This window comes from Opisthocomus hoazin, chromosome Z, assembly GCF_030867145.1.
Source record: "Opisthocomus hoazin isolate bOpiHoa1 chromosome Z, bOpiHoa1.hap1, whole genome shotgun sequence".
NCBI lineage: Eukaryota > Metazoa > Chordata > Aves > Opisthocomiformes > Opisthocomidae > Opisthocomus > Opisthocomus hoazin.
This window is the reverse complement of record NC_134454.1, coordinates 29,237,692-29,264,788: the sequence shown is the minus strand read 5'-3', so window position 1 is coordinate 29,264,788 and position 27,097 is coordinate 29,237,692. Positions and strand designations below refer to the sequence as shown.

At 42.1% G+C, this 27,097-nt stretch overlaps 1 protein-coding gene across 8 annotated transcripts in view; it reads left to right on the top strand.

The window, feature by feature from the left end:
• The window catches only part of ATG10 (autophagy related 10), a 96,391-nt gene that overhangs the window by 44,577 nt on the left and 24,717 nt on the right, over window positions 1-27,097 (top strand). For all 8 annotated transcript variants that reach the window (XR_012761862.1, XM_075410700.1, XM_075410695.1 and 5 more), the window contains 2 exons: window positions 14,295-14,421; window positions 22,174-22,271. Coding sequence is in view for 7 of the 8 variants with exons in the window: in XM_075410700.1 (XP_075266815.1) it covers window positions 14,295-14,421; window positions 22,174-22,271 (225 nt within the window). In the remaining variant the exon portion in view is untranslated. The remainder of the gene's footprint in view (window positions 1-14,294; window positions 14,422-22,173; window positions 22,272-27,097) is intronic.

Here is a 27,097-nt window from a genome sequence, read left to right as displayed (position 1 = left end):
CGGGTCTTGAATATCTCCAGAGAAGGAGACTCCACAACCTCCCTGGGCAGCCTGTTCCAGTGCTCTGTCACCCTCAGAGGGAAGAAGTTCCTCCTCATGTTCAGACGGAACTTCCTGTGCCTCAGTTTGTGCCCATTACCCCTTGTCCTGTCACTGGGCACCACTGAAAAGAGCTTGGCCCCATCCTCCTGACACCCACCCTTCAGATATTTGTAGGCATTTATAAGGTCCCCTCGCAGCCTTCTCTTCTTCAGGCTGAACAAGCCCAGTTCCCTCAACCTCTCCTCGTAGTGGAGATGCTCCAGTCCCCTCACCATCCTTGTAGCCCTCCGCTGGACTCTCTCCAGTAGCTCTTCATCTTTCTTGAACTGGGGAGCCCAGAACTGGACACAGTACTCCAGATGAGGCCTCACCAGGGCAGTGTAGAGGGGAAGGAGAACCTCCCTTGTCCTGCTGGCCACACTCTTCTTGATGCACCCCAGGATCCCATTGGCCTTCTTGGCAGCCAGGGCACACTGCTGGCTCATAGTTAACCTGTCGTCCACCAGGACACCCAGGTCCCTCTCCGCAGAGCTGCTCTCCAGCAGAGCTGCTCTCCAGCAGGTCCACCCCAAGCCTGTACTGGTGCATGAGGTTGTTCCTCCCCAGGTGCAGGACCCTGCACTTGCCCTTGTTGAACCTCATCAGGTTCCTCTCTGCCCAGCTCTCCAGCCTATCCAGGTCACGCTGAATGGCAGCACAGCCTGCTGGTGTATCTACCACACCTCCCAGTTTGGTGTCGTCAGCAAACTTGCTGAGGGTACATTCTAACTCTTCATCCAGGTCGTTGATGAAGAAGTTAAACAAGACTGGGCCCAGTACTGACCCCTGAGGGACACCACTTGTCACCAGCCTCCAACTAGACTCAGCGCCGCTGATGACAACCCTCTGAGTTCTGCCATTCAGCCAGTTCTCTATCCACTTCACCGACCACTCATCCAGCCCACACTTCCTCAGCTTCCCCAGGAGGATATCATGGGAGACTGTGTCGAAAGCCTTGCTGAAGTCAAGGTAGATAACATCCACAGCTCTCCCTTCGTCTACCCAGCCAGTCATGTCATCGTAGAAAGCTATCAGATTGGTCAGGCATGATTTCCCCTTGGTGAATCCATGCTGACTACTCCTGATAACCTTCTTTTCTTCCACTTGCTTGATGATGGCCTCCAGGATAAGCTGCTCCATCACCTTTCCCGGGATGGAGGTGAGGCTGACCGGCCTGTAGTTCCCTGGGTCCTCCTTCTTGCCCTTTTTGAAGATTGGAGTGACATTGGCCTTTCTCCAGTCCTCGGGCACCTCTCCAGTCCTCCAGGACCTCTCAAAGATGATGGAGAGTGGCTCAGCAATGACATTCGCCAGCTCCCTCAGCACTCGTGGGTGCATTCCATCGGGGCCCATGGATTTGTGGACATCCAGATCGCTTAAGCGATCCCTCACACAGTCCTCCTCGACCAAGGGAAAGTCGTCCTCTCTGTAGGCTTCTTCTCTTACCTCCGGGGCCTGGGATTCCTGAGGGCCAGTCTTAGCACTGAAGACTGAAGCAAAGAAGGCATTCATTAGCTCTGCCTTCTCCGCATCCTCCGTCACCAGGACACCCGCCTCATTCAGCAGCGGCCCCACGTTGTCCCTAGCCTTCCTTTTGCTGCTGATGTAGTTGAAGAAGCCCTTCTTGTTGTTTTTGACATCCCTTGCCAGCTTCAATTCCAGGTGAGCCTTGGCCTTCCTCGTCGCATCCCTGCATGCTCTCACTACGTTTCTGTACTCTTCCCAAGTGGCCTGTCCCTCTTTCCACATGCCATGCACCTTTCTCTTCTGCCTGATCTCCGCTAGAAGCTCCTTGTTTAACCATGCAGGTCTCCTGCCTCCTTTGCTAAATTTCTTTCTCAGGGGGATGCATTGCTCCTGTGCATGGAAGAAGTGTTGTTTAAAAAGCGACCAGCACTCATGGACCCCCCTGCCTTCGAGAGCCCTGGCCCACGGGATTCCTCCCAGTAGCTCCTTGAAGAGGGCAAAGTCAGCCCTCCTGAGGTCCAGGGTTTTGATCCTGCTTATCGCCCTGCTTCCTCCATGCAGGATCCTGAACTCGAGCATTTCATGGTCACTGCAGCCGTGTCTACCTCCAACCTTCACGTCCTCCACCAGTCCCTCCTTGTTTGTTAACACGAGGTCCAGCAGCGCGCCATTCCTTGTTGGTTCCTCCACCACTTGCATCAGAAAGTTATCATCGATGCTCTGTAGGAACCTCCTGGATTGCGCCTGCCTAGCTGTATGGTCTTCCCAGCTGATGTCAGGGTGGTTGAAGTCCCCCATGAGAACCAGAGCCTGTGACTGTGAGGCTGCTTGCAGCTGCCTGTAGAAGGCTTCATCAACCTCCTCCTCCTGGTCAGGTGGCCTGTAGTACACACCCACCGTAATGTCACCCGTGTGAGCCTGTCCCTTAATTCTAACCCACAAGCTTTCAACTCCTTCTTCACTTGCCCCCAGGCCAAGCTCAATGCATTCCAGTTGCTCCCTCACATATAGAGCAACTCCCCCACCTCTCCTTGTTGACCTGTCTTTCCTAAAGAGTCTGTAGCCATCCATGACAGCATGCCAGTCATGCGAGTTGTCCCACCACGTTTCTGTGATGGCGACCAAGTCGTAGCCGTCCTGCTGTATAATGGCTTCCAGCTCCTCCTGTTTATTGCCCATGCTACGTGCATTGGTGTAAACACACTTGAGCTGGGCTGTCAATCTCACCCCTGGCCTTGGCACTCCAAGCCTAGGCTCATCCCTAGTGAGCTGGGCAATATCCCCTTCCCCCTTCGAACCTAGTTTAAAGCCCTCTCAATGAGCCCCGCCAGCTCGTGGCCAAGAATTCTTTTCCCCCTTTGTGATAGCTGAGCTCCACTTGTTGCCAGCAGGCCCGGTGCTTTGTACACCTCCCCATGATCAAAAAAGCCAAAATTTGACCGATGGCACCAGTCCCTGAGCCACCTGTTAACCAGGTGAGTTTTCCTGCCCCTTTCAGTGCTGTCCCCTGCCACTGATGGGATGGAGGAAAACACCACCTGCGCCCCTGATCCCTCAACCAGTCACCCCAGTGCCCTGAAGTCCCTTTTGATGGCCTTGGGACTTCTTTCTGCTACCTCGTCCCCGCCAACCTGCATTACCAAGAGGGGGTAGTAATCAGAAGGCCGCACCAGACCAGGGAGTTTCTTCGCAACATCCCTAACCCGGGCCCCAGGGAGGCAGCAGACTTCCCTGTGGGATGGGTCCGGTCGGCAGATCGGGCCCTCTGTTCCCCTCAGAAGGGAATCGCCTATGACAATGACCCTCCTTTTTTTCTTAGTTGAGGCAGTTGTAATACGTAGGGCTGTCTGACTCGTTCTAGGCAACCCCCTGGATGGAGCCTCACCTTCGCCCACATCCTCTGTGGCCAGTCCCTCACATTCCAGAGCCCCATATCTGTTGCTTAAGGGCAACTGAGCAGGTGAGGGAGGCCGGGGGGAAATTCGCTTGCCCCCCCGAGCAGGGACCTGTTTCCATTCCCCCCCATCTCTTAGGCCCCCTCTTTCTGCTCGGTGGCAAGAGTGTAGGGGGTTCTCTGCTTTCTGTGGAGCCGCCTCCTGCTGCCGCTGCCTCAGGGAGGGCAGGGTGCGGCTCCACCAGTCGATCTCCCTCTCACACTCCCGGATGCTCCTCAGCCTCTCCACTTCCTCCTTCAGCTCTGCCACCAGGCTGAGCAGGTCATTCACCTGCTCGCACCGAACACAGCCACTGTCTCTGCTGTCCTCCGGCACGAGCGCCAGGCTCAGGCACTCCCTGCAGCCAGAGACCTGGACACCCGTGTTCTTGCGTGGGGCCTCCGTCTGGGTCCCCACACTCCTTCGAGCAACACCTTTACCACGGGTGGTAACCATGGCTAGAATATCTCCTGGAAGAGCGATGCCCACTACTTGAGTTGCCAGAAGGGGCGGCTGTACCCTGCCAGTCGCCTTCCCCGCTCGCCCTGCCCGCGCAAACTGCTGCGCCGCTCCCGGGCTGCTGCGCCGGCTCTGTTTGCCGGCTCTGTTTGCCGGCTCTGTTCGCCCGCGCTCCTGGTCGCTCGCGCTTCCTGGGGGCTGCTCTTATCCCTGAGAGGGTTTGGCCGCTGTCACACTCGACTCCGCCCCCGCTGAGTCAGAGCTACCGCTCGTTGGCACCTCCCGCTTTCCCGCTGATGGGGGGGGGGCTGGGGTCTCCTCTCTCTCTCGGCGCTTTTTGCCGCCTCGCCGCTGCGGTTTTGCCACCGGAGAAAGGGTCCCTCGGCGCGAGCCCCTGCTCCAGAACCCTTCACCTTCAGTAGCTTCGCCGAAATGCTCTTGGCTTTGGAGTATAGCAGGCTTCAATGTGCAGTTGTACTGAATTGTATGAAACTCTTGATGGTGTAGAACTGTAGCTGAGATCCTTTTCTACTTCTGTATTTTCTTGATTTGCCCATAGAAGTCTCCTAACTGTTATTCAACTGTAGGAGTACAGTATAACTGTCTTTATTGTTAGATAATGCCTTAACAGGCAATTTTTAATTGCAAGAATATATTGCATTGTGTCGTCTTATTTGAATTTTGCGAATTTTAGCTGCGTTTTGTCAAACTACAATTACTTCTTTCTAAAGCTTGCTAGCAGTTAAATTTACATTGAGATCTATTATGTACTGCATTCCTGGAAATTAATAGTATCATGTAATACAGCATGGCAGTTTTCATTTGAGATCACCTTAATAAAAGAAGTGATTCAGTACTTTCTCTCCAGCCACTATGAATGTCTCCAATATACATTTGGGCTAGTTGTGATCAATGACATTTGATAACGTTATATTTATTAATACTTACAATATTCTTACAGAGTATTTTGTTTGAAAATGACCTGAAGGGCTTTTGACCTGCCCAAATCTGAATTCAGAGCTTTGCATTTTCTATGTAACAGTGATAAGAGACTAGAAAGTAAGTACACTTGTATTACATTATATATTAATAAATAAAGTGGTTTTTCAGAGCAAGCAAAAGCTGAGATTATTTGACTTGGTAGGGTCTGGCCCTGGTCCGTAAAAAATAGATTTATTATATCTAGACATTTCCAAAAGAAAACATCACTGGATCCTGGTATGCTATTAGTTTAATATAAGTGTAGCTACAAGTTTGGAATTTTTTTTTTCAAAATTTAGAGGGAAATTCGCAAGTATTTTGAGTTATGGGTAAATTTTTTAATGAAGATTAATTTGAATTTGAAATAGATCATTATGCTTTAATTTTCTCTTCCTGTTATATTAATAAGAGAATTGTATATATGCTTTAGCCTTAACATATAGCACATTTAATTGGATCTCTCATATTCAAATAAAGTAGTTGTAATTAAGCTAAGTTGTTTATTGTTTCTAATCGTTGTGCTTATATAATATAGGCGATGGCTAAGTTTAGATTAGCATCTCAGGTAACTTCTAAGTTGCATCATTTTGACATATACTCACTTGATCGGATACCATTTCCTTTTTCATCTAGGCAACATGCAACTGTTACGCTTACTGCAGTAGGTCAGTGTCCCAGGGGCACTGCCTTTCTCTCACAGTGTCCTGGGTGGGTGGGCATCAGCGCAGGCAAAGCCTCCCTGGAGGTCTTGCCTGGTCCCACCGTAGTGGCCAAGCCTGTAGCACCACATCACACGACTCCAGAACTGCATCGCCCCTGCTTCCGCTTCAGCTGCTTTTAACTGTAACCTTTAACTTCAAATTTCTTGTTTTTGTAGTGCCAGATTTTGTGACGGTTTGAGCGTTTATGTCTGTAACTTTTTCACTTGAGTTACTGCTAAACACTGTCTGTCAGTCTTGGCACCATTTTCATATAGTTTCCCATCCGAGAAATTAATGGGGATTTGAATTTGTCTTCTATACAGTAAAGGTTTTGTGGGCATTTGTTGTCAGTCTCCCCATTGAACTAAGCGTGGCCAAAACTGGGTTGCTGCTGAGATTCTGAAAGCAGAATAATAATCCTTGTGCTAAAAAAATAAAACTGACCTAAAATACAGCTGAACTGCTACCTTTGTCTTCTAGTGTGGCAATTTTTTTTATTTTTGCCTATTATAAATCCTATTATGATGAAGCGTAGAGCCCAATCCTGGAAGCACTTCAGTTCAGAAAAGCAAAAGTCTTGTGAAATAGTACTTAACCTCGAAGCAATAACTTTCTCCAATTTGTACAAATGCAAGATAATGAGAAAAATAATGGGAAAATACTGCAATTTGGTTTATGTTTGTCTGTATAAAATTCAGTGATATAAAACCTCGCTTGTGTGTGAATTTTAATTTTTTACTCTGATAATTATTGCAAACTAACAGCAACAATGTGTATTTATACGTACTTGATCTGTTTTTCATGAGCCTTGAAAACTCTGCAGACCCCTGTGTATATGCGTAGCTTGTTCTCATACGGTAGCACTGTTAAGGACTGGCATGTTTTGCAAGTATTTTTTTATGAAGGTTTGTTAATGAAATCACAGACCTTCCTAGTAAACATATTTTTCTTGTTTTAATCCTAAAATTCACAGGTCTGAATCACTGGAGGTTGTATGCACCAAAGGACGTGGATGCACTTGGCAGCTCTGGCCAAAATTTGGTCCAGGAGAAATCTTTCTCACCCGCCCCTTAACCTGGGATGTGCCTGAGGGCCCTGGGAGTCCAGTCCCAGGTTGGTCATGCCATGAAATTCCACAGCCCATCTCGCCCTCAGGACCAGATCTAGCAAGGCTGCTGAGCACACCAGTGCCAAAAGGGGCTCTGCAGGAGATGGCGGATGGCCAGAGGAGATGCTGGTTGTCCTGTATTGCTCAGTAGTTTGAGGGACGTTGCAGGCAATCTGACTTTGGTTCTCTGCTTTGGCAGAGGCAATGGAAGCTGCTTTGAAAGCACTTGACTCACTGGGTGTTAAGGTATTGTGGTAGCTGTTCTGCTTCTTGTGGAATAATTAAGTATATGTTGAATGAGACAGAGGAAGGGACTTTGGGCTGATGTTTACTCAGTAGTTACTCTGCTCAGTACTCAGAAGAGGAGGCTGGAGTTTCTGTCCCTGCTGAAGGACATACACAGGGTGGTCTCCATACCTCATCTGTCCTGCACAACTTTTCTTACAGAAAGGCTAGAGGCAAAAAAGAGGTGGTATGGGTACTGCCATCTCTGATTGCTTCTTATCTCACCACACTTAGAGAGAAGGACTGCTTTAAGTGCCTAATTCAAGCGATAATATTGACAAAGTCTGTTGGCTGGAGGTAGTGAAGGTAAACGCATCCCTACAGCTTACAGATGAGGTTGCTCTGTTCTTCTGGAAGGTGTGTGTCTGTAGGTTTGCAAGAACACTTGTAAGAGTTTTGAATCGTCTAGGTTAGTCCGTCATTCCTCTGCAGGTGGGCCATGTCTCTCCTGCTCCTTTAATTACCTTGCCTCGTTTCCTAGCTTCACTGGGTGTTACCTGTAGTTTCCACCAGAAGAGGTTTCCAAATGTACTGTGTCACAGTGCTTCAGCCCTGTTCAGAATGGAGTCTTGTACTTTCTATATAAAAAAGGAGAACGTGTGTTTTGCGGGGGAGGAGAGAAGCCACCAAATTCTTCATTTTATATGTGACAGCCTGGGAAGAGTGAAGAGTGATTTTGAAAGAATTCCCTACCTTTACGTGAAGAAAAAATTCACAGTTCTTCTGTTTTCATGGTCCATTGCTTCTTTTGCTTGAATAGATTTTGCTTTCACTTGTGATAGCGGTTTTAAAGCAATCAAAAGACGAATCTAATTTTCAACCATTAGAAGTGATTGTTAATGCATGAGGAACTACTGCAGTTTTATGTGCTGTGTCTTTTTTGGGGTGGAAGTCTTGGTTTTGGTCTTGTGGTATGCCTTGAATGACAAAAGGCTGTGGATTTTTTTTTTGTCAGTAACCTATATTTTTTTGGGGACAATAGTTATTCTAATAATGACTGGATGCCTGAACGGTGTCACGGTCAGGGTGCTGACTTGCAGTCAGAAGATTTTCCTTTGGGAGATGAAATATCTTGGGGATCTGTGTGCCCGTAGGAATCCATTGCCTGTGTACATCAACTTACCTCTGAGTTCTTCCATTGGTAGTGTAGTGACTTTTCAAAGTAGCTGCATCTTCCAAAAGAAGGCTCTTTGGACATGGCATTTAGTAATATCACCGACTAATGTAAGGGCCACTTCCTTTTGCTGTTGTTGAGGGGCAATATCTAACCAGGTTCTTCACTTGGCTAACTGAATTTGAAGAAATCTGAGCTAGTGGGGAGGATTTTGTAGCTGCATACAGAAAATAAATCTGTAAGGTAACTTTGTTTTTCTTCAGAGCTCTTTTGTTATTCTCATATTCCCTTATCTGTCACTAATGATGGTGGCACTGGAAAACACATGAAGATCGTTGGTTTCCCTATATATTCTTCACATAAAAGAGCAATTTATTAATGTATGTAAAAATGCTGCAACTGGTGGCAAAGACATTTGTACACCATTTATCTTATGCTTAAATTATTCAGGAAGATGTCCACATTATTGTGCATTTTTACAGGCTGTGATACAGTGGGGTAAGTTTGATTAGAGCCTATAAATTTTAGCATAGTCTGAATATTTAATAGTGAACAGAAAATACTGACAGTCACTTAATGCAACCAAAATTCTCCTACTATATTAAAATAACCCCCCCCCCCCATCTGCTAGGATTGTTTTGAGGTTCTTGCAAGTCTTGATTTGTTGAGTTTTTTCCTCTCAGTACATTTAGTTTTGCAAGGAGATTTTTTTTTATTTTCTAGGCCTCCTTGCAATTTCCAAGTAATATTTCATTTTGAGACATGAATCCAGGCAATTCAGCCTTCACTCAGCCTAGCTGCTGTCCCCTGCTTGTGGGGACGATCCGAGCTGGCCGTGGGTGCACGAGGTGGGCTGCTGCCTGGATCTCCGACTCTGTTCCCCTCTGACCGGGCTTACCTCGCTGACCACGGAGATTCCACACTGCGTTTTCAGTATGGGAGGGAAGGGGAGGATGGGATCCGGAGATTCGAGTTCTGTGTAAGGGTGGGGGGTGACTTGAGTCTCTGCACGGGAGGGACAAAAACTGGCAGCAAAATGACCTGCAGAGACTAGACCTGTGGGGGCTGCAGGCAAAAAAATGAGACACTGTCCAAATAAACGTGGAGAACACCCAGGAGGAAGAATAAAAAATGCAGATACCATCTCACCACACTGCCGCACCCTCCACATTAAGCTCCGTTTTAATTCTATCTGATGAACACTCTTCTACCATTCAATTTTCATGTTCAGATCTCCCTGTTTGCCAAAGGGAAAGTGTTGAATGGGGAGGGGAGCGGCTCCCCAGAAGCTCTGGAGTTTCACACGGTAGCTCACAGTCGTCTGAAGAAAGAGGGACGCCGCACCGGAGAAACCGTGGTAGATTTGTTTGCAACTGTAGAGGCTGAAATGAAATGAAGTGTAAACGTATTCCAAGCAATGAAATCAGATTTGCTTACTAATCTGGATTGCACCTCCTTCCCCCACCCCCCCAGCAAAACTAGCAGTACCAGTAGCTGTGCCTGCGTCACCTCTTCCTCCCTTTCCTGCCTGCAGCCCACTGCTTCCACGCTCCTGCGGGAGAATTTCCCAGGGGGCTGCCCTGTAGCAGGAGGAGAGAGAGGTCACGACAGCCAGAAAAGAGATGAGGAACATGGGAACTGGGAGAAGGGCAACAGTGTCTTGAGATCCGGGAGAAATGTGCCTGCTGTTCTTTAAACTACTTCTCTTAGCTTTTCCCCAAAAAAGGGCATTAGGGCCTGTCTGTGTTTCAAAGGGAATCTGGGCTGAGTGAGGGTGGCTGGCTTAGCCGGTCTCTGCGGCTGAGGTGGAGAGAGGGAAATGTTTGGTGCCAGTAGAGAAAAATCCCTTTTTTATCAGGTAATTCTGTCGCCTTCCCAGTTTACGCTGTCGGTCACTTCCGTGCCCCTTTGCTTTCCGCTGGGGCTCTCCTTTCAGAGGTGACCAGCCTTAACTCACACCTTCCTGCTGCTCCTCGGTCTGCAGAGCACAATTACTACTAGAGAGTATCAAAACACACTATTAACTCTCTCCTGCTGTGAAATTAATTTGTTACCAGGGGTTTTTAACTTGCCTTCTTCGTCAGGAGGAATAAAAATACTACAAATACATTATTTTGCCTTCAGAATGACATTTCTTATCTATTGATTTAAATAATTTAGCATTTTAAAAGGAACAAATCAACTTAATTTGTTTAGGAGATACTTAAGAGTTGAGCACAATTTTGTATCAATTAAATTTAGTGATAATTCATTTATGATGGAACTAATATAATTAACTTGGTAGTTGCTGCGTATCTTTTTTTCTAATACATACAGTACTTTTAAACAACTGCTCAGTAGTCCATTATGATAGCACGAGAATGATTTTACGTGAGAGTAACAGAGGAGCAGATGCTTCCTGATGACAGCTTCCCAATTTGTTTAGGAAATGGTCAGTGAGCCCTGGATTCACAGTTTTAACTTGAAGCACGGCAAGCATGCAAGCAAATTTGCAAAGCAGAAACAAAAAAATTGAGAAAGCAAATTACTTCATAGCATCTTTAATGACTGCAATTTGGTCAAAACCCCTTTTTTTGTTAACTTTTTTTTTTAACATAGGTATGTTTGTTTTTTCTTTGCAAGATCTATGTAAAATTACGAATTTGTTTTGTGATGTGTGTACATGTATGAATGTTTTGCAAAGGTTCTGAAGTTAAAATTGATTTTGAAATTGTCTATTACAGTAACTAAATTTCAGCATTAGCTCAAAAAGAGTTAGATCAACAGTATACATAAAAAAGGAAAGTAGAACAATTACCTGAAGAAAAAAATTAAAGGGGCTGTCATATGACATATATAAAAATAAAATTCTGTGGGTTTTTTTTATAAGTTACACCTGCTTTTTATATTTATGGCTTTATCAGTAGTTGGTTAAAGAGTGAAAAAGATCTCTTCTTTTGGGCTGATATAAAACTCACTGAGGCTCCATAGTTTTATTCAGCCATGCATAGATTTTTAGATGTTCCAAAGATTGCCTGAAACGGCTGTACTCATTTTATTCATTTCATCAGCAAAGTTCATCTCATCAGCCAGAGAGATACCATCAAAATTTTTAGGCTCCAAAATGTACTTTCCCTGGATAAATACCGTGCGTTGTACTTACAGAGACTGTAAAGTACAGGATTACACATCAATGCTGTATCTTTTTATGAAAGAAGTTTTGAAACTGCTGTTTACTGAAAGGAAAGGGGATTAGAGGTAGCCGTAAGAAGGATTCAGCTATCTGCCTTTGTATGCAGATCACAGATACAACGTGGCCACTTGTCACTAGAAACAGCAGAAAAAGAGATCTGAGTATCAGAAACTTATTTTGAACAAGCATAGAAACTTTGTAGTAGACCGAAGTCCATCTTGTTACAGAGCAGAAGAATGTCAGTTGCAAAGCTTCTTTGAGCTTTGCATTCAGCTGAATGCTTGATTTCAGAAACTGCCTAAACTATCAGTCAAAAAAATCCAGGATAATGCAAAATAAATGTGTCGAAGAATATTCTGCTTTCCAGAAGAGTAAAGCATTAAAGCTGCCTTCTTCCCATTTCTGCTGCCTCTCCTTCCATGAAACTGCGTGTATCTTCTGGGAAGGCCACTTCTGGATAAAATCACCTTTCTCTGGAAGTAATAGGATGTTTTGGGAAGTACCTCACCATCAAATGCCTGTCTGCTAATGGCAGAAATTCTTAAGGTTTCTCAGTGACCATCTCAAAGAACAATGAAATTAGAAAGTCTCTCCTTTACTTTCGTTTTCCTAATGCAGAAAATTAAGATGGAAGTGGCTTACCAGCTGAAATCCCTGCTAACCCAGCAAGTTGAATTCTTAATGGTGAAATTGTTCCTAGCTTAATTTGTGACTTTCTGAGATAGTAAGTAGGGTTTTTATAAAGCATGTTTTGCCTAAGGGTGTACAGGTTTGAGTATTTCATTTCTGAGTGAGTATCAACTTACTTCTTTTCCTAGGTATTTGGAGGTAATACAGAATACGGCTTCTTTATGATCATCACAAAATTAGATATCAATATTTGTACGAGGGATGCAGTCATTTTGCCCTTATATACAGAAAGCAGGAGAGAGAAGTATGTGTATACATACAGCTTTTTTCTGGAACAACAGTGTTTAATACAGGAACAGGTAGTCTTGCTATTTCCAGGAGAAGTATTTTTTTAGGACAAGGTAAACTAGTGACTAAGCAATAGGAAAGGCCATAACATCTGATGAAACATTAATGTCTGTAAAGCAGTATGATTTTTATTCCAGGAGGTTGATCCGAAAGACTTTTGTAAATTTAAATGTAGGTTCAGTTCTGAACACAGACTCTTTCCCACCCCTAAAAAAACTGAATGCTAACCTGTGGTTGTTTTTTGTTTTCTTTTACCACAGGCTACTGCTGTTCTAACTTTTACTGTTCTCACTAGAGTTTTGAAGCCGTTTTAAAGAAATTTCAGCTTACTATAGAGAAGAAATTTCTATTTTACGTGAGAGATTTTTTTTAATCTGTATTTCGCAGCTGATCAGAGGGCATGACATGTGTGAGGAGGAAAAGAACTTGCCTTCTTAGTGTGTTACACATTTACATGAGAACTGACATACCCAACTGTACCTGGCCCATGAAGTCAGATATAGTAATCATCATTGTCCCGTCTGGCATGCTGTATTTAGTATCCCTTCATATACAGTTTTTAAAACTAGGTTAACACAGAGAGCGCTGTCTTTAATGTTCCCTTTCCATGCTTTAGATACCTGTTTCCTGATAGGCTAAAATTAACAATTCCTACAGCTGTCCAGAATCTCCCAGAAACCACCTGTTCTGCAAGCATCTGTGATTTTCTCATTTAATGTCCAAAATTATATTTAAAGTACCTTGAAGTGTAGCTTCCCAAGGTCTGGGCTTTCCATTCCTGATCTTCTATCCATGTGCCTCAGCAGCATCTGGTTATCTAATACACTAAATTTGGGGAAATCACTTCTATGAGGGCTATCAAAAAAATCAAAAGTATTTTGTGTGTCATTACAGTTATAGTTTATGAGTTCTTATATCTCTTCATAGATTGATTAATGGCTGAGTTGGATTAAGGATATGAGATAAAAATGCAAAATAGCTTTAAATTTCTTGTGCATTAAACCAGCAAGGTGTTCAAAGGATTCTGGTTCTCCTTTTTGGTTCAGTCTCTTTTATTTTGGTTGGACAGAGACAGTAAGCCGATATTCACAGTTGTTTGGCAATAGTCAAGTTGTGAAATGCACACCCAACCTGTGGGGCATTATGGTTGCTTAGTTCATGCATGTAAATTTGGGGGTTTGAAAACCAAAGGAGTCCACACCCATGGTGTCTTCTTGGAAAGTTTGTCCTAACATTTAATCTTAATGACATTATTAATTTAATGGTTCCATTTTCAGAGATGTTGAGTATCAACAATTTTTAGAAAAGTCAAAACAACTGGGTGCTTAGCACTGTTTGAATATTAATTTGAAATGTCAGGAAATTTAGGCTGCGACTGGGGTATATCTCAATTCAATAAGTTCCATCTCTTCTGATTTGTTTCAAATATACAATAAACTTTACTTACTTTACACCTGAAATATACATTAACAGGAAAAAAAAGTCTCAGTTTTAGAAGTATTATTAGCAAAACCAAATTCTGGCAAAAAAGCCTTTAAAAAAACTAGAACAGAGTATTTTTGATGGATACATTTGATTTGTCCTTTGGCAAGCAAAACCGGATTATTTAAGGATACACATTTAAAACGGTCCGTACTAAAGGTAATGAAGAGTTGTGCAGCTGTAGTCACCTTATTGTACCAGTTCCTGTGCTGTAAAGATTTTAGAGACCTTTTGTCTTTTGCTTACAAAAGCAGCCTGCACTTAGAAAGACCTCAATTCTGCAAATGCTTAACCACAGTTCACAGCTTGTGGAATTAAGTCTGCAACATGTCTTTGTAGGTTTTGGACTGTGGTTTTTTCGCTAGTATTGAAAAATTCCTTTGGGAATTCGAATGACTAGTGCTGTGGAAGGGGTGATTGCCATTATTTCTGCTCTGTATATTTATTGAATTTTTACAATAGTAATAATTAATTTTCCCCTGATACGAATACAAAAGTTGATGTATTACAGTGTTCATGTTTGTTGTTTTAGGAGCCATTGGATGATTCTCAGACAGCTGGAGTCTGTGCAACAGAAGAAGTGATTCGCTATGAATATCATGTCTTGTACTCCAACAGCTACCAAGTACCTGTGCTTTATTTCAGGGCATGCTTCTTAGGTAAGACCAATCTTCTATTAGACAGAAGGAAGAATAAAAATGTGTTGGATGCAATACATGTTAAAAACACAGATTTTATATTAAATTGAGTAATGGGGTATGATCTAGTGTAACAAAAAAGTAAGAGATGAGGCTGTTACCAGTAAATTTCATAATACTCCCGACATAGAGCTTCAGGACCTTGGAGTAGATGATATCATCTTAGCCTGAAGGAGGCTGATCTTTGGCTCCTGGCATCTTGCCTGTGGTTGACTAAAACTGCTGGTCATTTTTCTTGCTCTTTTCGTCAAACGAATACAAAAACTTAAAGCTGCAGGTTTGAATTTGGCTACAGTATGAGTGGACCTAATTACAGTGCTTCAGCAGAGCTGTTTTTGTTTCTTTGGAGCCTGAATTTGAGCTGCCAGCCTGGGGTCTAAATGTACCTTTAAAAGTGCATGCTGTTTTCTATTTAAATTTGCTGCTTAAAAGACTAAAATAGTGCCAATAAGGTATTGCCTGTCTCTATCTATTAAAACTGGCTCTTGAAACATGAACTGATCTTCTTTCCTCCCTGGTATGTACATCTTGTTACCCGTTACTCAATTGCTACAGCCACTGTGATTTCACTCACCATCCGGTCAGGAAGGAAGGAGGAGCACACAGCCTCCCTCCAAGGCTGCTGTTAGTGCCACTTATTTAATCAGCAAACATAGAGTGATCACACTGCAGCACTGGCTGTGCTGTGTTCCTCTCTGCCCGAAGACTATGTACCAAGGGCGCAGGGATTGAAATCTTCGAGTCATTTAATTCAGTCTCCTGCATGGTAGCATCAGCATCTTTTGTGTTTTGAATAATCTCCTAACTTTATCTAGATAAGGATGTCTGAATGTTGCCAGTGATATCTTTTACTTTTTAATTAAAAAGTAGCTTAAGCTGCTTTGAATGTGTTTGGTAGATTTAATCACTCTCTGCCTTGTATCGTTTAATGGTTTCTAATTTTGCAGTGTTAGCGTTTTAAAAGGCACTTCAGATTTAAAATTGAAGAACAAATTCTCATAGACTCCCTGGTGGAAAGATTTTAGTCTGAGGTGCAGTTTCAGGAATGGATAATTTGGGGTAAATTTTCAAACTGGGACATGGGGAATTGGGGACGTTGCTCTGCCTTTACCACCAACAGAACTCATTTGCACGCATCCTGCTGCAAATTTATTTCTAGAATTATTACAGGCATTTAGAAATGTCCAGTGTTTTGCCTTTAAGCTTATTGTGCAGACATGAAGATAAAGTTTTGCTGTAAGAGACAGATTAACCGATCTGTGGTCCTGAAAAATGTCATCTTCTTGGTTTTAGCTGAATTAATAGAGCACTGTCTCTACAGAAGAGGATGGAGACGCTGCAGGTAGAGGAAATAGGACACTATTTCTACTGTACTGTACTTTCATATAATTAGTATTCACCATAAACAGTTAATCACCAGAGAAGAGCTCCCAGAGACAAAACAAGTTGTTTAGCTTGTCAGCATCAGGGAATCGGAGGTGTTGAAACATGACTCCTTATAGCTGGAAGTGGGTATTACAGAAGCTAGTGGATGATCTAATGCACAATCGTGGTATTATGTGCCAACAGCTCCCCTTGCAGTACAAAGCTGTAATTGTTCCTGCAAGTACAACTATGTTTTAAAACACTTCTTGGGAACCTTTCACAATGGAAAACAAGGACTTTTTTTTGATAATTCCTAAAGTCACCTGGGTTCTCTTCAGCTTTTAACATTCTCTTTTAACATTTAACATTCTCTGACTCTTGAAGAGAGAAGGATACAAAATGCTGGCAGTAAGTACTTTTCCAAATAAAGTTTTCAGCTAGTATTCTCTGATTTTAGTTATGGATAGATTACTTTTGAAAATGAAAAATTCTGTCATCCCTGCAAGTTGTTTGCCAACCTGTGCTGCTCTGTCTGAAGGTCCCAACATAGACCTTTCAGGAACATGCAGATGACAGTCGCTCACAGTCACTTGAGATACCTGAGCAAATTATCTTTTGTCTTGTCCTGAACCTGGTTGAGGAAAACTCTAGGTAATGCCCCGAGATTCTTTTTCCTTTGAGGTTATAGTCTTCAAATGATAGGCTCCTTACCTTGTTTCTCAGAAAACTAGTAATATTCACTGCATTCCTCATCTGAAATAATCAGGGAAGAATCTTCTTCTGAGACCTACATCAATTTTCCAGTCTAAATTCCTACCATTATTTGTAGATTAAGTAAGAAAATCAGTTCCTCACAAGTCTCTTGTGGGCTGTTCATGGTTTCCCTTGAATCCTGTCCGTACTGATCCTCATGTTAATTAGAGCTTGTTGCAGGAGGTGAAGGTGAGCTATAATGCTTCCAGTGTTTCCAGAGCCTTGCCCTGTCTTGCCTTCCCCAGCAGCAGGGCACAAAGTTTGAATTAAAAACTCTGCTTCCTCTCTGGCAGTATGCTAAGTGGCCATTACACCTCGAGGCCTGCCTAGGAAATAATAATTCTTCTGTTCGACCTGACTGAGTAGTTTTGCTTGTTTTGCAATATTCATTTCCGCACTTTGTATGTTATAATAGCAACTGGTGCCAGCCTGTCCAAATCTGTGCTATTCCGAATAGACGCTTTAATAACTTTTTTAGAACAATTAAATCCTGCCTTTCTCCCATCATCTGTGAGTCCATTTTCCATTGACTGCTTGGTCTCTCGCAGTCCATCCTAGCAAAAAGGCTTGTGAAAGAGTTGCTGGGGGGATTTTCCTGTTGTACTGAGCACGGTTGGCATCTGCAGGAGCTTGTGTCAGTGAGGACATCCAGTTTTCACTCCTCTGTGCTAGTGATTGTGCTCAAACATTATAGGTTTTCCTGCAGAAAGACAAAAATTGCATAGTATCCTTATCCTTGCGGCTGTCTAAATTGGATGAAATGATTTATTTTCTGGAATTCGTCTTTAGACCTCTGTTTTTGGTGAGAAGTTTGATATGTAAGGTAGCACAAGGTAAGGGTTTCATTTTCATTGCAACAGAACTAAAACATTTTGAGACACATCTAAGCGTTTGGGTAGTCTCTGGGGATAGATTTACAGCGAAGATCTTGTTCTGTGCAATGACAAACACTTCATCTGAAAATAACGATTAAGTGTGATGAGTCTGTCTGGAAAGATGTTTGGGAATGTTCTAGGATACAAGAAGATGTTTTTAGATACTTTTTACAAGGATACAAGAAGATATTTTTACTTTTGTATATATATGTGTAATAAACATTTTTCACCACCTCATGATACTGCCCGCATGGTGTATTTTCGTAAATTCAGACCTACAGAAGTCCCAGTCTGTGTTGGAACCTCAAGGCAGTGGTCCTCAGTACCTCAGAGTCATTTCTCCAAAATCAGTCTTATGGATGCCATACTTCTCAGAAATGGGAGCCCTTCTTTCTTTCTCTGGCTTCTGAGATTACCAGATGATAGGTAGTTGAAGAAATGCAGGAACCCCTGCTGATATCTAATGTCAGCAATTAGCCCTCTTAGAGACAGATGGTATAGGCAATTAGCCTTCCCCTTCAGTGCCGGCATCAGCCAGATGGGCTGGGCTAGGTCCAGTAAGCTTTCTTTAATCAGCAGAGTATTTTCCCCTTTTCTTAGTCTTTAAGACCTCCAGGAACTTTCGTCTTTTCCTGAACTGTCATCGTCTGAAGCCATACATTCAAAAACCTCTTGCACTGGTAGTGAGGTAGCAGCGACACAATCAGAGGTGGACATGAGCATCATTCAGGAATTACCCTGCATGTCAGGAAAATAATGGCTTGTCTCACACTTCTCTTCTTATTTTTCTTATGAAACCAGAATTATGAATGCTGGCTAAGCACTGAAAAGAAAGAGCAGGACTAGTGGGAGTAAGTAAGGACTGCAGCCTCGTTTCTCTAGAAACGAGTGAGGAGTGGGATTTTCAAGTTGACCTGCTCAAAATACATCTAGCTCTTGCATGTATAGGTAGATCCCTGCCAGTAAAAAACATGCTAACCAGTGATTAGAGAGATAATGCAACTTCCTCCAACCCTGAAGGCATGAGTTTCTGTATTCATAACCGTACTGGGCCTTGCTGATGCACTTTCCGGAATATAGACTGACTCCCTGAGCTCAGAAGCATGCAACCACCATGTCCTTTCTCAGAAAAAATGGCTCCTCTTAAGGCCATGTCCCATATGAACTGGTTTTATCATGGCTTTGGACATAAATAAATTTGAATAATATGTATAATCAGATATTCTCCTAAGCTGTAAGGGTGTTTTTTCCTTTGTGGCAATGGTTTCTTAAGAGTACAAAAACCTAATATTTCTTTGGAATGTATGCCAGAATGAAACCTCAGAACAATTTTTGCACTATTTCACCAAAACTGTCAAATGACCTTTAATTAGAAATCTCAGAAATTATTAAAGCAAACATCAAGAAAACAGAATACAGCAATTTGGGAAGCCTGAAAATTTTCTCTGAAAATGTACGTGAAATTTGTATGCCTAAAGAATTTCTGCTCTTTGCAGAAATTAAGGTGCCACATCAGCTGGGAGCTGCAACTCGTATGTCATCTTAATGCCACACCTTTCTGCTGTGAGGAGGCACTCAGCCATCTGATTGTTAACTATTTCTTGTTTGTGGTGACATAAACGAGTTAACCCCAAGTGGACCATCAAGAAGCTTTTCTCAGAAAATTTTGCTATAGTCTAAACAGTTTAAATAACAGAAATCTGAGTTTGTGATGGAAAGGCTGTAGTTGTTCTTGCCTGACTATTAAGGCAGATGAACTTGTTGATTCGAGCCTGTAGTTAAGGGCAGAGATAGAACGCACACCTAGGAGCTCTTGACTCCCATCCTTTATCTCTTCCCTCTCAACAAAAATCTTAGCTGGTTGCTCCCCAGGCTCTTTTGGCCTTTCTTGCTGGGTAGATGTAAGGTTGCTTGTGTAAGAGTCTGTATTTCACAGAGCCCGGGTGAGTACGGATGAGCTGATGATGTGCCAGGCTGGTGGTATTACAGGCATGGAGCTTCAGGCACCAAGGTGCAGTAAATCTGGCATGACCCACAAGCAGCTGTTCCCTTTTGCTCTCTGTAATTATTTAATATGAGCTGAATTATACAAAATGTATAGATATCCACGAACTTCCACTTCTGTCTGCACGCCCACTCCCGGCTAGACTTGGGCTAAGACTTGGGACAAGCTGCAACCACCTCGGCGGCTGTGTCATCACAGGTGGGTGATGAGTACATGTACTGCTGGGTGAATCTGAAGCCTCCACCTCCCTCTCCTGCCACTTCTTTTGGCTTGATGCTGCTGTTGCCTTCTTTTTCTGGATGAACTTTTTGAGTTCGGCTCTGTCACAGGAAAGAATGAGGCAAGAAGCAGAGAGGCTGCTTGGCTCAGCAGGTGCCACAGTGTCCCCTTGTTGCTAGCAGCAACAATTACAGACTGCTCTGTCAGCCCAGCTGGAGATTTGAGGTCTCAGTGGGTTGCAAGAATGTGTAACAGGGCTGCTAAATGTGTGAATGCTGGCAGCCCCGGAAAAAGGGGTCTGAAAGTGCCTGAAGGATACAGATGTGTGTTTTGTGCAAGTCTGGGAGCTCGCAAATAAAATGGATTCAGTTATACTGTCCTAAGCAGAGGACAACACAAACTGAGGAGTTTTAAAATAGAAAACACACCTCCAGACAGATTATCTGAAATGAGTCCTTCTATCAGTCATTTTAAGATGTTAGTGTACTTGTATTTTATTTTATTTTATTTTATTTTATTTTATTTTATTTTATTTGAGAAAACTCTTTCAATAGACTTTCACTTCTTCACCCACAAAAGAGGATGGGGAAACTGCCCCATCTGCCGTCTCTCCTTTTGCAAGGTGCTTCCAGTTCTTGGCTACGTAGCTGAACCGCACATCCATTTTAAGTATTGATAGGTTATTCTTTCCTGCTGCATCTGGCCTCCCATCTTCTGAGCTAGTCACTTACATAAGAATTTAGAGGAACACAATACCTGGGGGCATGTACGAAAACTTTTGAAAAAACACACTTAATTCAAACTCATTTAAAGCTTAGTGGAATATATTAAAATAGTGCAGAAAAATAAAAATGTAGGGAAATTTGGATCAAACATATTTCAATATATAAGTACATAATCAGAATGCCCAGATGAATTTTTTGTCCCTCTGTGAAACATTGCAATTACTCTGTATTAACTATTTAAGTGTTTTACTGTCTGTGATCTCACTCTGATGTGAAGTGAAACTTTCAGTTTGGGTGTGTTTGTGTTTTTCTGTGAAATGAAAATAAATCTATACTGAAACATGATGGAAGATACACTGCTTCTCACACATCAAGTAATAAAATCCATGAGTTAAAGACAAAATTCAATTTTATCTACAATATGATTAATGCTTCAACAGTACTTGATTGCTTCTGTAAATGAGGTTAACGGTTAGAGTCAGAGTAATCCACTCCACATTTACGATCTGAGTTTGGTCAAGTGTTACTGTAAAGATTCACTGATACAAAGAAAGGTGTACAGAACAGAATCTAGACTGGGAAATCAAATTTTGCCTTAGAATATGTGATTTTACATTTGGAGTTTCTCTGCATTGTCTTTTCAGGTTGAACAGAAGACAGAAAATTGCAGGTATGCATGGCATCTTGTATTACCTGCACACAGATAATCTGAGCATAAATACATCCTTCTAAAGTTAACTTACACTCTTGTAACAAACTTCTTCGCAAATATTAGGCCTTCTCCAGCACAGCTCTGGTATCTGCCACCATAAGACAGAGGGCATGACGGTCTAACGAGCCTCACCTTCATAAGCGTGGCACAGTATAGCTAATTAATATGCTGTTACTCCCTCAGGTACTTTATTTGCCACATGCTTCTGCTGTGTGGTGCTTGTGCAAGTTCAGAAGTTGGTTCTTTTTCATAAATATGTGCAGAAAATAAGATAAAACAGGGGCTGTAGGCAGCTGGTTTTAACTTATATCTAAACACGGCATTCAAATGTTAATTGGGTGAATAAATCTTGTTCATTTTACAGACATGAAAATGGCAGTAGAGTAAAACTGTTTATCACAGGATAATGGTTTCTGACACCTAATAAATGGCAAAATGAAGCTACTTATTGAAAGTATATAAAAATATTTTCAAAAACAAATATTTAGGAGGAGTTGACATGCTTATTATCTAAGTGGTTGACACTAATATATTGTTGTAATTCTAACATCACAACTAAAAACTGATGCAACAATGTTACATAAATGCAGCTCAACAAAAAATTATGGGCAGGTAGGTTACAAAAATGCAGTAAAATTTTGTCTGCAGAATTGTGTTCCTTGGAGTTTTTCTACTCTCTCACTATGAATTATGTGTATTTACATCAGATAGCTGTTCATGATATCATTTCGTGGCTTTAAATTTATCTTATCCAAGCATTACTTTAGAAAATGAATTTAACTTCACACTTTACAACCAGCATGGTTAAGTTGTTACTCTGAGGTGACAGAGAACAAAGCTGAACAGGGAATTGAGGACAGCTTTTTATGCACCTTCAGTCAGGATTTGAGCAACGCTGTTTTGGAGTTATGGGGCCAGAAGGGGCTCTGTCACGTTTTGCTGTTATTTTTTCAATCTGCTTCCAGATAATCAGTATTTTCAGATTTACTTTTGCTATTCAGTATGAAAGATATAGCATGCTTAAGAGCTTTGACTGTGAGTGGTTTCCCCCCTCAACAGATGGAAGACCTTTAACTCTGGAAGAGATATGGAAAAGTGTTCATGCATGCTACCAGGCTCGTCTGCTGGAGGGGCCCTGGGACACCATTACACAGCAGGTGAGAAACCACTGGTCCTTTACAAAATTGATGAATGCAATGCATGCCTGAATACTCAGTGGCCTTATTCCCCTCCTGGAAACAAGTGAAATATATAAAAGCCCAACTCAGGTTGTGTGAGCCAGTTGCCAACAACTGTTTTAGTCCTGGATTTTGAAGGATATGTAGGTGTTCACCATGTAAGACTCAATGTGACAGTATCTCTCATTTAAAATACTTTTCCAAAGCCAATCATGAAAACTTCAGGCAATTTCTGAGTAATCGTGGATTTGGGTAAATACAAAAATAGACTTATTTATGTAAGTAAATATATTAGTGTAACATTTCACAGATTGTCTATTAATCCAATTACCAAAAAAGACTGTGTAATTTTCAATTTTAAATAGACTCGCAATCCTTACAACTGAAGGAGAGAAAATCGGTCTCTCAATCAAATAATAAGTTATTGCTGACTAATGTCCTTAGGAATCAGCAGTTAATGAATGCTGTGTTTTACAAGAGGAAGCAGATTAGTAAACTGTGATATCACTGTCTTCTTTTACAGCTGTTCAAATCACTTTTATTTAAAGTGGCTTTACAGTCACCAGATCATTTCAGTGACCGTTCCCAGACTTGTGACTCTCTTGAAAAGAGTCACACTTGTTCAGGGAAGAGTGAGGTATGGTGCAGAGCGGAGTTGCTTGCTCTGGGTTCTTCCCTCAGCTCCAGGCCTCCAGTGGTAGTTTGGATAAAGAACGGAAACTCTCCAGGTGTGAATTTTTCATCGTCAGACAAAGTTACTAATGTCCTTTCTTGCTTCCCTTTCCTTCCTTGACTTTTGATTTTAGCTGTTTCCAGGTATGCAGGTCTCTTACCACAGCAGCTGGCACAACAGGGATGTAACCTCAACTGAGTTCTACAGGTGTTTCCTTAATTCCACTAATACAATTTAATTACAGGATGCCTATTTGTAGATGGTACTCAATCATGGGAATGCAACCAGCATTCATGTTTTTGCAGCCATGGACTATTATTTATTGTATAATAACTCCCTGAGAACCTAACAAGCATTGGTTTTCTGATGTTTGCTGTGCGTTTCTGGATTCCAGCTGTGAGTTTGCAGATTCTTGTAATGCATACTTTTACGTAAAGTATTAATTACCTGACTTGTCTGCTATGGAATGAAGATCAGAAAATTAGGTTTTAGTAAAACCATGTAATATGGTAGCAGATAACTGATTTTCTGCACAAGCAAGAATTGCCGTTCAGATTTCTCAGTAAAGTTTTGTGATTTGTAGCTGAAGTTTCAGATATGTAGCTAAATCATGACTGTTTCTGTGTAGAGAGGCAGAGGATTCAATTAACTTTGCCTTCATTGCATCCACCTTCTTGCATTCCTATTAGGCAGAGACCAGTAACCCCGTGGTCAGATGCCAGTTACCCTTTAGGGCTGACATGTCTGGTATTTCCCAGCTGAGCTGCTCTGGCTTGTGGATAGTTTATATTCCCACCTGCAGAAACGTACAGGAGAATCTGCTGTGCGCACTCCAGAGGTGGTGTGCCTTTCCTGCGCTCATGTTACACTGTGGCCTGGAGCCACGTTCGAGCTCCTCTGTAGAAAGCACAGTCTCTTTCTGTTCATCTGCAAAGCACTGCAAGAACCTACAGCTCTGTATAGGTAATAAATCATAATGCAGTACTGCTGAGAATAAAGCATAAACGATATGTTTGGAATGTGTACAATCAGAGTGGTGGAAGCCAAAAGGAAAACCAGGTCGCTCCCACCCGGAGATTAGTTTTGCCTCTTAAGGAACCGTAAGGTAAAACTGTCCTGCATCTAATAACTAGAGATATGTGTGAGATACGTACACACAAAGTCCTGCAGGAACAGGCTCTGTGGGTGATAAAATGTGTGGAGCGCTGAACCTGCTGTCTCTGTGACACCTCTCCAGAGGCGGTTCAGCCAAGCTGAGTCCAGTGACAAATACAAACTAAGATGTGAGGAAAAACATTTTGGAGAAATTAGCAAAGTTGTAACAACAGAATACTATTGAACATAGCATCAAAGTGACTTTCCATTAAATAAGGAGATGACAAACCAAGTTAAGCTGTTTACCCTAGAGCAATAAAGACTACCTCAGGCTGATAGCACAATACTGGAACTGCTGGCAGGTAGCGGAAGCCAGAGAAGGTAAGACTGTAGCGAGGTGGGTGTTGGACTCTTCTCCCCAGTAACTAGTGATAGGATGAGAGGCAATGGCCTCAAGTTGTGTCAGGGGAGGTTTAGATTGGATATTAGGAAAAATTTCTTTACTGAAAGAGTGGTCAGGCATTGGAACAGGCTGCCCAGGGAGGTGGTAGAGTCCCCATCCCTGGAGGTGTTAAAAAAATGTGTAGATGTGGCACTTCAGGACATGGTTTAGCAGACATGGTGGTGTTGGGTGGATGGCTGGACTTGATGATCTTAGAGGTCTTTTCCAACCTATGATTCTATGATTCTATGATCCTCCAGCAATCCTACTACATAATTTGAAATTACTTTACTTTTTCTCTATGCCACTTGTGTGCATTGTATGCATTCTCCCTGAAGACTGTGTACCTGTGGTTCAAGGCTGTTGAATTCCACTGACTTCAGTGAGGTGAGCCTGCCTTACATGAATATTGAACTTAGTCCAAAGGCGCCAGCTGCATTCCTGGGTTGGAAAATGTGGTTTTAATTTTAGTTTTAGATGATTTTTTTAAATTTTAATTTTAGTTTTAATTTTAGATGAAGGCAGAAAGGCACCAGGCAATGAGGTTGCATTTGCTTATGGTCATTCAGTCAAGTGATAAGAAGACATAGAAATGCATGGTTCGTGGGAGCGTACGTCTCTGGAGCTGAATCAGAGCAGGGGAAAGCACCAGGACAATTAACAGTGTCAGCAACCACTGGTGCAACGAACACTTCCCCTTGTAAACTGGGAGATGCATATGCCAGTTCAAATATAAAACAGCAGTAAAAATCAGAGTATTCTCACAGGAATTAGGAAAGACAATAAAAACATAGTGTAAGCAATAGCCTGCAAGGCTCAGATCAAAACAAGAGTTAGGTTTTTCCCCCACAAATGAATCAGGATTCTGAATTGAAAGACAGAGTTTTCTCCTCCTTTTCTGCTTTGCTGCTGACCCATTTTGTTATGTGGGTTAGGCTTTGCCTGCAGGGACACAAGATCGTGTGATGCAAGTCACTGGGCAAACTAGCCAAATCAGGCTTGAACTCTCAGTGTGCATGAACTGCAGAGAAAAAAGATTTAGGATTTTGCTCCAAAATAGATACAAATCTTAAATTCTACAAGCAATCTGCCATTAGGAAGAAAAATTGAACTTACAACGGTCCATGCATAATAGTGCTTAACTTTTAATTAGGGCTGATTTTGCACTTGGATTCAATAGTTGGCAGATTAAGAACAGAAAGTCATACTGCCTTTTTGTCTCCTAGATTCAGGATCTCACACTAATCATTTGGGATTTATATTCCACGCATTTTATGAAATGTGAGTGCCATGCCCGTGCACATGTTTGATACAACTATATTTTGTCTTATACTCTCCGTGGTAAAATATATCTGAGATCAGGAACAGAGACATTGCCTGAGCTCCGAAGAATTTAGATTTTTGGCAATTACATTACGTTGCCAAAACCAAATTTTGAGTAAAATTTTAACTTTTTTAGTTACTTTTTATTATTGTGGAAAGTCACGCTCATTTTCACAGAAAGTGTCTTCAAATATTTTTTACTGACTAGATTATTTTTATTGCAAAAAGCAGAAGTCAACTAGTTATCTTCTCATAAATAAATTAATATGATAAAGTTGCATGGAATTTATAATGATAATTGATAAATGGTGATGATTTAATTGCACTTCCTCTAGTAATAATCTTAAAATGCTCAAATGAAGTTCCTATGATTGGCTTTCTTCTGAGTTAAATCTCCCTGGAGTCTTCAGTCATCCCTTTTCTACATCCGGTGATAACTTGCTTTAGCTGTTTTAAATAATACAAATCAATTATAACACACAGCTGTTTAACAAAACTTCTAAATATTGCTACAGGTCTCTGTGGGTATTTCCTGATGGCTTATAATGACATCAATTTAGCACACCTGGTAAGATCTGTGTGAGCTGGAAGTAGCTTAATTCTGCAAGACAGGAAAATTAAGGAATGTTTATGGATTACTGTTGCATTTCAGAACCATTGCCAACTGTGATTTTATCTTCTTTTTACAAAGAGTCAGAGCTGGAATTGCAGATATTGCATGCCCATCTCCTGAATAGTTTACTTGCTACTTGGTGAGTGCTTTTGAGGATATCCTGTATTAGCTATTTCTCTTTACATATTCTATACAAAAGAAAGTCTCTTCACTTTTTTTGATTAATAGAGCTAGAAATGTGCGCTTTGTAAGAAGCTCCCTTCCAAGTCTTTGTAGCCTTCCTGAACTGCAGACAAACAGAGCTTTCCTCAATTGTCCCTCAGCTAGATTTTCCCATTCAGCTTGATTTAGGATGGAATCCCAGACCTGCACTCTCATACCACCATGTTGAATAACCTTCTGGGTTCATCCGGCTGCCAGCCCTGGTGTTTTTCCTGACTGCATTGATTTTTAAAAATACTGATTAAGCCAGTTATATATCAGCCATAAAAGCAAGTAAGAGATCTAGATGTTTGGAAAAGAGCCGGGGGAGAAAAAGACAGATTTGTCAGACTGAGAGAAGTTGCAAATAGGATTAATGTAAAAATAACACTCGGTGTCCCGGAGAGATTTCAGTTAGTGGTGGAAAACAAAACCAAGACACATTCTCCAAAAACTCA